A 13709-nucleotide genomic window follows, 5' to 3' on the forward strand; every position below is an offset into this window, starting at 1 on the left:
GCCACCAGGTAAACAGTTGGTTACATGGTTGCCACTCCATGTTGCAAATGGTTTCCTGGGCTACTAGAAGCCATTTGGCATGTCACTTAGTTCAGTCGCTTGAAGGTAGCACTGTCTCAAATGAATGGATGGTTGGTGCCTCAATCACCACTAATAACAACAACAACAACAATAATCTATCTATCTATCTATTGCCAGGCGCCTTAATCCCTTATACGGGGTGGCCACAAACAAATCGCCTCCACGTCACCCTGTCCCCCGCCATTTCACTGCCCTGCTCCCAATTCACACACCCCTCTCTCATATACCTCTCCACTCCATGCCTCCATCTCATCCTTGGCCTTTCCCTCCCTCTCTCCCCCTCCACCTCACTCACATACACTCTCCTCATCAGTCTCTCACTCTCCATCCTCTCCACATGACCAAACTACCTCAATGTGTTTCTCCTAACGCTTCCTATCACATCCACATTCACACCACAATGCTCCTTCACATCCTCATTTGTCAGTCTGTCTCTCCATGTGACTCCACAGGCTCCACTCAAAAAACTCATTTCCACTGCTCTCACTCTTGACTTCTGTCCCTCCAACAAGGTCCAAGCTTCACTTCCATACGTTAGAGTTGGTATCACAATACTGTCATGTAAAAACTTTTTCACTTCCATGCTCACTTCCCTGTTTCTTATCACTGCCATCAAAGAACCAGCAACTTTTCTTCTTTGTTGTATCCTTTCGAGCACTTCACCCTCCAAACTTCCATCCTTACTCATCACACTACCCAAGTACTTAAATGCACTCACACTTTCTATTTCCTCATCATCCAACCTTACTGTACATTCACTGACTTCACCTCTCTTGAAGACCATAACTTTACTCTTCCCTACATTCACTTTTAGATTCCGTTTCTTACACACTCTCCTAAACTCATCCACCAAGCCTTACAGCTCCCCTTCGTCTTCACTTAACAACACAGTATCATCTGAAAACAACAGTACAGGGAGTTTCCAAACACTACCCTCTCTCATTAGGGCCACTCCAACATCCACTGCCCTACCTTGTATCTCTTTTATAACCCCATCCATATACAGATTGAACAACCATGGAGACATGACACATCTGTTTCAACCCAACCTTCAAATAGAAAAACTCACTCAGTTCACTATCCACGCGCACTGCAGCCTTAACACCCTCATACATACTCTTCACAGCATTCAACTACTTCCCATCTTCTCCACATATTCTTAATACTTTCCACAATCCTTGTCTATCCACTCTGTCATGTGCTTTCTCCAAATCCATGAAGGCCGCATACAACTTCTTTCCCTTCTCTAGAAACTTTTCCACTAAAGATCTAAGAATGAATATCTGATCTACACAACCTCTTCCCTTCCTAAAGCCTCCCTGTTCTTCTTCTCCAACTAATAATAATAATAATATTAATAATAATAATAATAACAATAATAATAATAATTAATAATAATAATAATGTTTTGTTTCCTACAGATCGGTACTGGATGGACAACCTTTTCTGTTATGGGACAGAGAAGAACTTGACTGAGTGCAACTTTGATGGGTGGGGCCAGCACGACTGTGAGGGTGAGGAGGCAGCAGGTGTGGTGTGTAACTCCCACTTCGCCGCCACCCCATCAACACCCACACTGCCACCCAGGGACCAGCCCATACTTATCAACAAGACCAAGCTGGCTGTGAGTCTGCCATGGAGGGGCTGCTGCTTTTGTGATATCATCATCATCATCACTTCCAATTGTTTACGTGAGATGAGAAGATCTAGAACTCACCCCATCAATTATTGGGAGGCTAATTAGACAAAGGAGTCCTTGGTATAGCACAGTACTTCCTCTTCCTGTGCAGTTGGAGGTGTGAGGTTGCGTGCAATACCAGGCCTGGTGTTACTACATCACTGTGTCTGTATAATGAGGAGGAGTTTCCTTCCCTCCACTCCTACCCTCTTTAGTTTCCTTCAATGACACACTGGGAATACGTAGATAGTATTCTTTTGTCCCATCTCAATGAATATATTCTCTGTAACTAAAAGGGATTCACAAAACAGCAAGTTGAACATGTAAAATGCAAATAACATGGATTTTGCTTGATAGGATTCGGCATTGCTCTCTAGGCACTGTGGTCCAGTGGTTTAGAGTACATGCTGTTGACTTAAGCCTTTGATACCACCCAGGGGCCATTGGTTGATGTCAGGAAAGGCATCCAATTGCAAAAGTGTTACAAACTCCAACAAAAGTCCTCTAAATGAGAGTACAATAATACTGTACCTTAGTCCCTCAGAGACTGGAGTGCATGGTGTATACCTGCATCATCAGTACAGTACTACATTATCCTTGTACTCTATGTGGTAAAGTTAATATATTCATGTTCTTTTCAGCTGTTTAAAATTGTAGCCAGAATTTTCAATTTAAAAGTGCTAATTGCTAAAGAAACAACTCTCATGTATTAACCTTCTGTCACTGTAGTTTATATTGGAGGGGAAGCTGACGTTGCGGCTGGTGGGAGGCCGGACTCCTCAGGAGGGTCGAGTGGAGGTCCTTCTGCCTGGTCGGAGAGTTCAGGTTCAGGACCACAGCAAGGAAAGCAAAGTCGAGGGTGAGGCTGGAGGCAGCAGCAAGGCCTGGAGTGAGGACAGAAAGGTCATAGGTAAGGCTGGGAGAAATACTGTACTGTAGTCAGTTCTCATTATTTGTTTGGGATTATACTAGCCTATCACAGTTCTTTTCCATACATCTCTTAATGTAAATGGGGAAATTGGCAAATCCAGCTTTACAGGGAGCAATGAAGCTGTAGTAGAGAATTCTTCTGTAGTTTTCTCTGGAAATTGTGGCAGATAAAACAGTTGCATATAATGACTTACCGTTACCATACTGTATATGTAGCAATGGAACTTTAGTTGGTGATTGTTTTGTAATTACCAGTAATTATGGACTTCTTAGTGAAAAGGAGCATAGAAAAGGGTGACTCAGAACAAGGATTACTGTACAGGTGAGCATGAGAACAATACAATCATGGATGTGAGCAGAAGCAACAGTACGAGCCCGAGTGAGGACGAGGATGAGGGTGGCGGTGAGGCAGAGGAGGATCAGTGGGGTCTGGTGTGTGGTGATGGCTGGAGTTTGCTGGAGGCCATGGTGGTGTGCAGACAGCTGGGCTATGGCTATGCTCAGACTGCTGTGTCCACTGGTGAGTACTGTGAATGAACACAGTGTGTGGTAGTAGTAGTTGTATCCCCAGGTTCATCTGGTTATGAACCTGGAAGACTACAGGCTTAAGTTGTCCTTCTCCTGTGGTCCATCATCTTCCTTTAGGGGTACTGAGAGGGAGTTGAGGGATATTTGTATAACCAGTGTAATGACCGACCTGATACTTAACAAATTAATCACTGGTCTGACTGGGACTTGAAATCAGGCCCTTGCACTTGATACACGAACACATTACCATTGCCAAAGAAAGGATCCCTGCTTTGTCTCTAGGCAATGTGGGCTTTTATAGACCCCATTACATCACTCTTTTTCTCATCTTGGTGATTACGGTAATTTGGTCAGTTTCGAACACACGGTAGTATATCATCAGAGGCCACCACTGGGAACGCTGCGGACCACACCGGACAGCTCATCCCCGGGATGTAAGGACTAGGATGCTGCCAGCTAACCAACAACATCATTGCCCTCCAAGCCTTGTCTCACATCCCACATCGCTGCCAACCAATGTAATGATCAAACTGATAACAAATTAATCACTGGTCTGACTGGGATTTGGACTCAGGCCCTCGTGTTTGATATGCGCGCACATTACCACTGAGCCAAAGAGAGGATTCCCGTTTTGCCTCTAGGCAACTCAGGCTTTTATGGACCCCATTACACCCGGCAGTGGAACTGCCTATGTTAGTGCCACCGTGTCAAGGTGTCCTTCACTAGCACCTGCAAGTACTGTATGGTGAAAATATGTCAATTCCATGGTAACATGAGTGATATTGTCGTGAGTACTGTGAAGTGCACCACCACATGCTACTTTTTCCTTCCTATTACTGTCCATTCATATACATTTCCATCACTCTCAACCCATTTCATCCTCAGTGTTTGCTGATGATCATTCTTCTCCCTCAGGTTTCACTGAAGAGAAGACAAGTCCTGTTGTGGTGAGTGGCATTAAGTGCACCCGTTATATTCATCTGTCTCATGCCATATCACTCTTCACTCATCTCTCCCTCACATTATAGAGAACATAAGTGGTATTGCAGTGAATGACATGAAGTGCACCTGTTACATTCATCTAACTCATGCAGTACTACTCTCCACTTATCTCTTGTGCCCCTGTTACATTCATCTATCTCATGCCTTATTACTCTACATTCATCTCTCCCTCAGGTTTCTTTGGCGGTAACATCAGTGATGTTGTAGTGAGTGGTGTGAAATGCACTGGCAATGAGAGGCTGCTGGAGCACTGCCTTCATGATGACCTGGGTAAAGTCTTTTGTCCCCACCAGGAACATGATGCAAACATTGCTGGAGTCACCTGTGTCAGTAGTAAGCAATATGCCATGATGTTATATAGTCACCTTGGTTACTGTTCAGAGCAACAATTCAATGTAACTATACCTTGCAATCAAATGAGCATCTCCATCAGATTAGAACAAACATAATATGGTGGTCTAATATCAGAATGCTACACCTCAAAGGGGTTAATAGGGGACTGCCTGATTATACCTTTGCTTTAATTTTAATCTAATCTTAACCCCACCCCCACCAGAAATCGCAGATCTTGTCCCAGATCACATGGAGCTGGCACGGTCTGCCCACCTGGAGGACAAGCAGCTGTTTTTCCTCAGCTGTGCCATGGAGGAAAACTGTCTTGCCACATCTGCCAAGGCAGCTATGGTAACATGATCAGTTTATTGCTGTTTAAATGTTTAAAATCTCTGGAGTATATTACTTTTGCTCCACAGAAAGAAAGTGAACTACAGTATATACTTCTCTCTATGTATCTTTCGGTCTATCCATCTGTCTGTCTGTCTATCTATAATCCCTATTACAGTTGGCCCTCTACATTTGCAGGGGTTAGGGGACGCAGACCCCCACGAATGTGGATTTTCTGTTAATGTTTGATGCGCCCTCCCATAAATGCCTTTACAGCCGCAAATCACCCCCTCTGAGCATGTGTGCACATTCTATACCTAATAAACCATATCTGGGACCTGAAAGCAGCATAAACTATCACAAATAGCTGATGATTTGGAAGTCATCAGCTACATATTTACCTCAGCTTCTTACAACCATACCCACTAAATTCAGTCTTGGTTCCACAAAGAGGCAATTAGTGAATCTACCAGACCCGTGAAAGTTGATTCCATTAATGTGGAGGGCCACCTGCACTTATGCTCTTCAGAAAGATACTTCATGTAATTCTTTCTTTGTATGTGTGTGTACAGTATCTGTCCATCTGTATATCTATCTTTAACTTTCATTGTTCTCTCTCCCTGCAGGACAGTGGATATGGGTGGCATTTGGACACCCGTCGACTGTTGCGCTTCACAGCCAGGATCATCAACCAGGGGGATGACGCATTCCGACCCTTCCTGCCCAAACAGTACTGGGTCTGGCATGCCTGTCACATGTAAGCCCCTGTGTGTGTGTGTGTGTGTGTGTGTGTGTGTGTGTGTGTGTGTGTGTGTGTGTGTGTGTGTGTGTGTGTGTGTGTGTGTGTGTGTGTGTGTGAGATTGTTATCTGACAAACTGAGGTGTACCTCAGTTTTTTCCATTTCTGCCATACTCAGGATATAGCAGCTAAAGAACTCAATTTTGGTGGGCGCTGTTACAGTAAAGGTGAGTTTATTGAACAGTATAAAGTATTTGGCTAACATTACTTTATCAGTGTATTAAATTTTCATTTACTGGTATATTTTTAAGGGTAAGTATCTCCAGTAATAAAGAAACAGCTATGGTACTGGACTTTAAAAAGAATAGCACTGTCCTAAGTTACTCTGATGAGTAATGCCAATATCAGGAATAATGAAGAGTTAATGCCAGTATCAGGAATATTAAAGAGCTAATGCCAGTAGGTCCCTATCAGGAATACTGAAGGGCTAATGCCAGTATCAGGAATACTGAAGAGTTAATGACAGTATCAGGAATATTTCAGTGTCATAGCTCCCTAACCTCTGCTCCTTGGTACCCACACTCGGCCCTGCCACTGCCCCACAGGCACTACCACAGCATGGAGGTGTTTGCACACTATGACATCATAGACTCTCAAGGCAACCGAGTGGCAGAGGGACACAAGGCATCCTTCTGCCTTGAGGACAACAACTGTCTTCCTGACGTCACACCATTCTTCAAGTGTGCCAACTATGGGGATCAGGTGGGTACATGCATAAGGTGGTCATTTTAGTGAAGTTACTGCTAGATCTGGAGATAAAGTAGGTCCTCATCATAAGGGAAGGATGCTTTCCAGAGTATCACAATTACAACTTGTACTTCTCGTTTTCCTTACAGAACAGCTGTTTGGTTGACTGAAATTTATGCCTATATAATAACATATTATATATGACCATATTTTGTCTGTCCTGTACTGCATTGGTAAATTGGTCAGTAAGTCATTGAAAATGATGTCATGCTTGGGAATAATAATGTTTTCAAAATTTCAAAGCAAGCAAGGAAACTAAAGGGATATGTAGGAAAAGTTTAAATATTTTATGAGTATACAAAATAGTATAGCTACAATGAATGATGTCTAGCAAGCCTTCTGGTATACTGTGCTTTGAGTGCAAAGAAGTTTGGTGTTAGTGTCTTTGTGTGTGTACAGGGTATCAGCCCTGGGTGTACAGACACATACGCGTACAACATTGACTGCCAGTGGGTGGACATCACTGACCTCAAGCCCGGCACATACACCTTCAAGGTTAGTCATGAACAAGTAATACACATAATACAAATGACTTTAGATAAGAGTGTGAAGCTAAAATCTTGACCTTTCACTATAATGACATGTTTTGTGTTTTATTTTTGCCATCATCAGCATTTTTTTTTTTCACTGAAAGTTGGATGTGGCCTTCATTAGCATCAACATGAGAAATATATAAAGGTAGCAGGAATGAACTAAATAAGACATAATAGAACATTACAATACTGAATATGGAACAACACCACAGGTACGATACATTACTGTACTGTACATATACGAACTACAGTATTCACATGCCAGTTATGACATGCATGACTTAAGTGTCAGAAATTATCACTAATATATAATCTATAAAAAATCAAGAATCAGGCATCCACAGCACTGATGTGGAATGTAACTGAGCAAGAAAAGTTGTATTTTTGGTCATTTTTGGCTAAAAGTGGCTTGTTTTTTGGAAAATAACTGGTACCATTGAATGGCAATTTTCATGACAGTTTTAAAATGGTATGACATGCCACAGTTAGTTCAATAGCTGCAAAGAAATAAAGTTTTATTTCTTCTCAAGCAAGGACTTTTACAAGCATTTGGAACAAGAATTTTACACACCAAATTTTGGTTGAAGTACAATGTTCATAATCACTTTGCTTGCTCAGAGTTAATCAGTTCTATCTATCTATCTATCTATTGCCAGACACCTTAATCCTGTAAGGGGTGGCCACAAACAAATCGCCTCCATGTCGCCCTGTCCCCCGCCATTTCACTGCTCTGCTCCCAGCCTACACCTCCCTCTCTCATATACCTCTCCACTCCATCCCTCCATCTCATCCTTGGCCTCCCCCTCCTCTTCCCCCCTCCACCTCTTTCACACACTCTCCTTGTCAGTCTCTCTCTCCACATGGCCAAACCACCCTAATGTGTTTGGAAACTCCCTGTACTGTTGCTTGCAGATGATACTATGTTATTAAGTGAAGACGAAGGGGAGCTGCAAGGCTTGGTGGATGAGTTTGGGAGTGTGTGTAAGAAACGGAATCGAAAGATGAATGTAGGGAAGAGTAAGGTTATGGTCTTCGAGAAACAGTGAGGTTGGAGGAGCAGGAAATGGAAAATGTGAGTGTGTTTAAGTATTTGCGTAATGTGATGAGAAAGGATGGAAGTTTGGATGGTGAAGTGTGTGAAAGGGTACAACAAGGAAGAAAAGTTGCTGGTTCCTTGAACGCAATGATAAGAAACAGAGAAGTGAGCATGGAAGTGAGAAAGTTACTACATGACAGTATTGTGATACCAACTCAAACGTTTGGAAGTGAAGCTTGGACCTTGTTGGAGGGACAGAAGCCAAGAGTGAGAGCAGTGGAAATGAGTTATTTGAGAGGTGCCTGTGGAGTCACATGGAGAGACAAACTGACAAATGAGGATGTGAAGGACTGTTGTGGTGTGGATGTGATAGGAAGTGTTTAATTAGTTAACTTCTGTAAAAGTACCGTAATTTGAGTTACTGATATGCTGAACAGGTATGTTGAAAAACAGATTATATAATAGGAATATAATGATTACTTTATTCCCAACTCTTTCCTTTTTCAGTAAGTCATTTCCTTGATTGACTTGCCATAATATTATTACTTCATGTGCAGGTACAGTATTTCCTAATTTTCTCTCATCTCAGTAATGCATGACAGTGTACAGTAATCCGTTTAAGTTCCGTATGTCAGTACTGTATAAAGTTATACTGCCAACACACCACTGTCTGGATACTCTAATATAGCACTGTACAGCACAATATCTGTTTTGATTTGTATGAAACATCAGTTATATTGTGTGGGGGCAAGGTGGACGAGAGGTGTGACTTTGTCAAGATTTATGCATTTAGTCTATCTATCTATTGCCAGACGCCTCAATCCCATTTGGGGTGGCCACAAACAAATCGCCTCCAAGTCGCCCTGTCCCCCACCATTTCACTGCCCTGCTCCCAACTCACACCCCCCTCTCTCATATACCTCTCCACCCCATCCCTCCATCTCATCCTCAGCCTCCCCCTCCCTCTTCCCTCCTCCACCTCACTCACATACACTCTCTTCGTCAGTCTTTCACCCTCCATCCTCTCCACATGGCCAAACCACCTCAGTGTGTTCCTCATAACGCTTCCTATCACATCCACATCAACACCACATATATCTTCGGGCAGTTTTCTAATCTCTTTAGGGTTAGTTAGACTGTGTTAGTTTACTGTAGGCATTAATCTAACCTATTCTGAACCTAACCTAACATTTAAACTGTGATTAGCTTATATTAATGTAGTGTAGCAAGCAAAATATGGCATTGTATCAAAGCAACTGGTCAGGTCCTATTTTAACTGAAATTTCACTGTTCTGTAACTTAATCTGTGAGCATGTTTTGTAGAGAATAAAAGTTATTTCAATAGTACCATACTGGAGTGCAAAAAGAAATCAGTGCAATAAGCACAAGCTGATATTTTCTTTTTCTTGTTGGCAGTTTCATTCACCTTATGGGAGACCAATGTATTCATTGTCTTATCAGTCCAGTCTTCAAAAATACATTGTTATCTTTTTCCTCAAGCTTGAATAACTGATGATCATATATATATTTTCAATAGTTTTGTAAATCCTGCAGAAGAGGAGCTGCATTCTCTCTAGCCTGCCTTTGTGGCCCTGTACTTCTGTAGAATGAAGCAGAATTGTCCTGAGGGTATTATATATAATACGACTGTCATCTACAGTAAGAATTAGTAACGCTTTTTATGTTGATACTGTTGTGTTGTAATTTTCCTGGTGTGCCTCTTCAATATACAGAAGTGAGACTTTAACCATAGCTTTTAACTGTGATACTGTTGTGTTGTAATTTTCCTGGTGTGCCTCTTCAATATACAGAAGTGAGACTTTAACCATAGCTTTTAACTGTAGCATGGCATGGGAGAAGCCATCCACTGGCTGTATTGAAGAGGTAGATTACATTTGTTCTTCACCCTCACCCCAGTTCTTCATCAGGTGGCTGTTAATCCCGAGTTCAAAGTAGCCGAGAGGACTTTCGACAATAATGCTGCTGTGTGTGAACTAATCTACAGCGTGACTTCTGCATGGGTTGGCAACTGCACCCTGGCACGCCCCTGAGGCACCAGATGATTGCCAAATGGGGAATACACAGATACGACACAAATGGTGATTATTCCAGGGCCAAACAATCACCATTAAAATCATTGCTGTACTTGTATATACTTGATAAACAGTTCAGCAGACCTGGTAAAAATCTTTACTGTACCTGTCCTTGAAAAACAGTTCAGTAGACCCGGTAAATTTATCCAATTACTCCCAAAGTATAAAAACTTGTACTATTTTTGTGTCGGTAGTACACAGGCTGTTGCTATGTTAATGGCATTAAGTGTACACTTTCAAGTGTTGGTGGTAGTAGTAGTAGTAAAGTAACCCCAGTCTGTCTGGTCGAGCAGACTCATCAACCACGGGCAAGCAGTTACCCCTGAAGAGCCATCCCATGCAGTTAACCAAAGTTCTCTTAAGGCAAACAGTGCCCCGCCTCAGTGAGGCAAGAGGAAGAGTGTGGAGGTTTGGTTCCTGAATGGAACCCAGTTGACACGGGCACCGCAGTAGGCTCCACATCAACCTGTCATTTGGTTATGTGGTTACCACCCAGCATTGTAAATGGCCTCCATGGTTACAGGAAACAATTAGGATTTTCACTCAGTGCAGAGTCAAGTATGGAAGTAGGCAGCACTATACTGAGTGAGTGGATGATGGTCGCCATCACCTACCACCATTTTCAAGTAATGCAATGAAACTGCTACTCCTCAATTTGGCATAAATGCCTACAGGATTTGTGTACAGTTAGTCATTTCATATTGAATTAATGCCTTCCAAGATAACTGCAATATCTGTGATGCATCTCTTCCTTCTTGTATATTGGGGTGTATAAAAGCCCACATTCACTCATCTTTGTCATCATCGCTGTCAGTTTTTTTTTTTTTTTTTTTTTTTTTTATGTGTCCGACTCTGGGCATAGGCTTCACAGCCTGCTATCAAGGCCCAGAAGTCCTCCTACATACCATACACCTCTCCATGTCACCACTTCGGCGCTAACACCCACCGTCCATATTGAATACATGCTAGGGCTGTCTCATACAGGACTGTATTGGTATTAGCGGGGGTATTTTTACGACATGTCGGCGGGTCACCTGGTAGATCAGTAAAGCCTGATTTAATGAAATTCAAATCGTTAAACTGTTCCCTGCCCCAGAGAAGATTTGAACCCGGGTCCGTTAGGACTGCAGGCCTCCTCTCTACCGATTGAGCCAGTTTGTTTCTTGCAATATTCAGTGGAGGGAATACAGATAGAGAATTTAAAATGGATAATTTAGAGAAAATATTAACTGAGAACCAAGAGAAAAGGACCATACTTGCTGTCACACATAACTCAAGCCTTCAAAATTCTTGGCATCCTCCCATTTACATGAAGAGTATAGTTGCTTCATCTTCGCTGATTGTGATACCAGTGAGACAGTTCCTTTCTGTTGACTGTTGAGTTAGAGGAGTGGAATCCTTTCATGTACATCCACTTTTATTCTTTATCTATCCAGTTGTATCCTTTGTCAGTTCCTTGGTTTCCTTATGATTTGTTAATGAAAGTGTGTCCTACTTCACTGGGCATGCTACTGGTAATACTCCCACTTTTATAGTCTCTTAACTGTTTCTAGATTCTTTCTTACCCCATCTTCAGGTGGTAGTAAGGGTTAGATTGATAACTATGACGATGATGGTGACATAACTTTATTCTTTTTTGTTCTTCTTTCTCACCTTCTTACAGTCCACACAGCCATATATGCCAGCCTAATTTTACAAGGTTCCAGATTGGCATGGTTCCCACTTTTAAGGCTTTAGTATGCATTTCCTTTTGGACAGATCATTTGCAGTCAGTCGGGTTCTCAGTTCTATACCTCTCCCCTCTGCAAATAGGATAGTGAACTCCTGTATAAAGTTTACTGCATAAATCTGCATGCTGTATTTCTCCTTGCAGTTTCTGTATACAGCGTCCCCTCCTTATAAAGTCCACCTTCCTTGGCCATTTCCCTCCATCATACAAACCACAACAATATTACATTAATGTACACTATTGTAATTCAATTCATTTTAACAATTTGATCTTAACCATTAGCCACTTCTCAGAATCAGCCTACCCTCACTCCTAAACTTTTCAACTCCAGCTGTCGATAAACCCAGAATTCAAGGTTGGAGAGAAGTCATTCGACAACAACGCTGCACTCTGCGAGCTCATATATGGACACCAGAATGCCTGGCTTGGGAACTGTACCCTTGCACGGCCTTAGAAACCACCCAGGTAGAAAGTAAGTGGATGGAAAATAAGACATATTTGTGACTGGATAATAAAAGGAAAGTAAGATACAATACATCATATGCCAGTAGAGTACAGAATATGACTGGTTGTAGAAAAAAAAAGTTAGATAACCAGCAGTTGATATCTCTTGGTACAGTAATCCTGGACATATGATGCTGATATATATTACCCATGATATATGATAGCGAAGAGCAATTTTACTGTACTGAACTGTAGACCTATCAATACTGGTAACTGACGTGTAAGAGTGGTAACCTACTACAAAAGTGAGCAGGTATATGACAGGTTCTGCACTGGTGTAGAAATGTAAGAAATAAATGTGAACGGTAAATTATATTATAAGTGTCTTTGAAAATCGATGGATTAGGACCACCTAAATGAAACTGTATGATGCCCATACCAGTGATCTCTGCAAATTAATGGCAAAGTCTGTTGAAGAGATTTTACAATATATAAGGGATAGTGTTCTATATCATGACTTTTGAAATGCATATCTCTTTAACTGCATATGATGTATTGTTTTACTGTGTTGGGCATAATTATTTGACAGATATCTGAAACTTGGAAAAAAAAAAATAGCTACAGTACTGCCACAATGGAACCAAGATTAATATATTCACTAGATTTAAGATTAGAGTTAGTCTGTGACTGTGTTCATTAGAGTGGTAGGCTTTGTGTATACCTGTATATAAATAAATATTTGTCCAACAGCTATGAAGAAAACAATCATCTCTTGCATACAAACAAGGACAGAATCATGTTTCTATGTGAAACCTCACTGCCATGTGTTGACCTGTTGTGTTAGTGCTAAGCATGTTCTCTTCCAGTGGCTTACCAACAGCATTTAAGTGTACAAAATATATATTGGAGGTAAGAGGTGCTGTGAACAGGGATGACTACAATGCATATCAGTTTAATTACAATTGTACCTGTTACCTCTGTCTGTGAGAAGCTGAAAATGCCTTATATTACCCCAGCCAGTTATTCTGTACATATCCGAGTCTGAAATGTTAGTGAAACAATAAGCTGCCTTGGTCTAGAACGTGAGCTGTCATTATACTCGTGTATATATATATATATATATATATATAGTATATATATATATATATATAGTACTGTATAATGAAGGTATAATCCAACCACAGTACATGTACTATCCTATGCAGTATAATCACTGATCTACAATAATTATTGTACCTGCATGCTTCTTAATCTACAGCCTACAGTATGAAAGCATCAGTCATTTACAAATGTGAGAACTGGTTAGGTAAATACATATGGTAATATAATTTCATCATAGCACAAAACATCCATCATACAGCATGATAAGAATGAAATACAATGTGGTACACCATCATCATTCATATTTCACATGAAATTGTACTGTAGGTCTACTTCAGTATGTGA

At 41.4% G+C, this 13709-nt stretch overlaps 1 protein-coding gene across 1 annotated transcript in view; it reads left to right on the plus strand.

Annotated features, from left to right (window-relative positions):
• Loxl2 (Lysyl oxidase-like 2) overlaps positions 1-12273 on the plus strand; it is a 16823-nt gene extending 4550 nt beyond the window's left edge. The window contains exons 3-11 of the mRNA XM_080280662.1: positions 1503-1705; positions 2489-2570; positions 3102-3209; positions 4394-4552; positions 4776-4903; positions 5509-5639; positions 6227-6383; positions 6828-6923; positions 12151-12273. Of these exons, the coding sequence (XP_080136788.1) occupies positions 1503-1705; positions 2489-2570; positions 3102-3209; positions 4394-4552; positions 4776-4903; positions 5509-5639; positions 6227-6383; positions 6828-6923; positions 12151-12273 (1187 nt within the window). The remainder of the gene's footprint in view (positions 1-1502; positions 1706-2488; positions 2571-3101; positions 3210-4393; positions 4553-4775; positions 4904-5508; positions 5640-6226; positions 6384-6827; positions 6924-12150) is intronic.
• The last annotated feature ends 1436 nt before the right edge of the window (positions 12274-13709 follow it).

This window comes from Coenobita brevimanus, chromosome 86, assembly GCF_032717465.1.
Source record: "Coenobita brevimanus isolate Jiangsu-jjx chromosome 86, ASM3271746v2, whole genome shotgun sequence".
Taxonomy (NCBI): domain Eukaryota; kingdom Metazoa; phylum Arthropoda; class Malacostraca; order Decapoda; family Coenobitidae; genus Coenobita; species Coenobita brevimanus.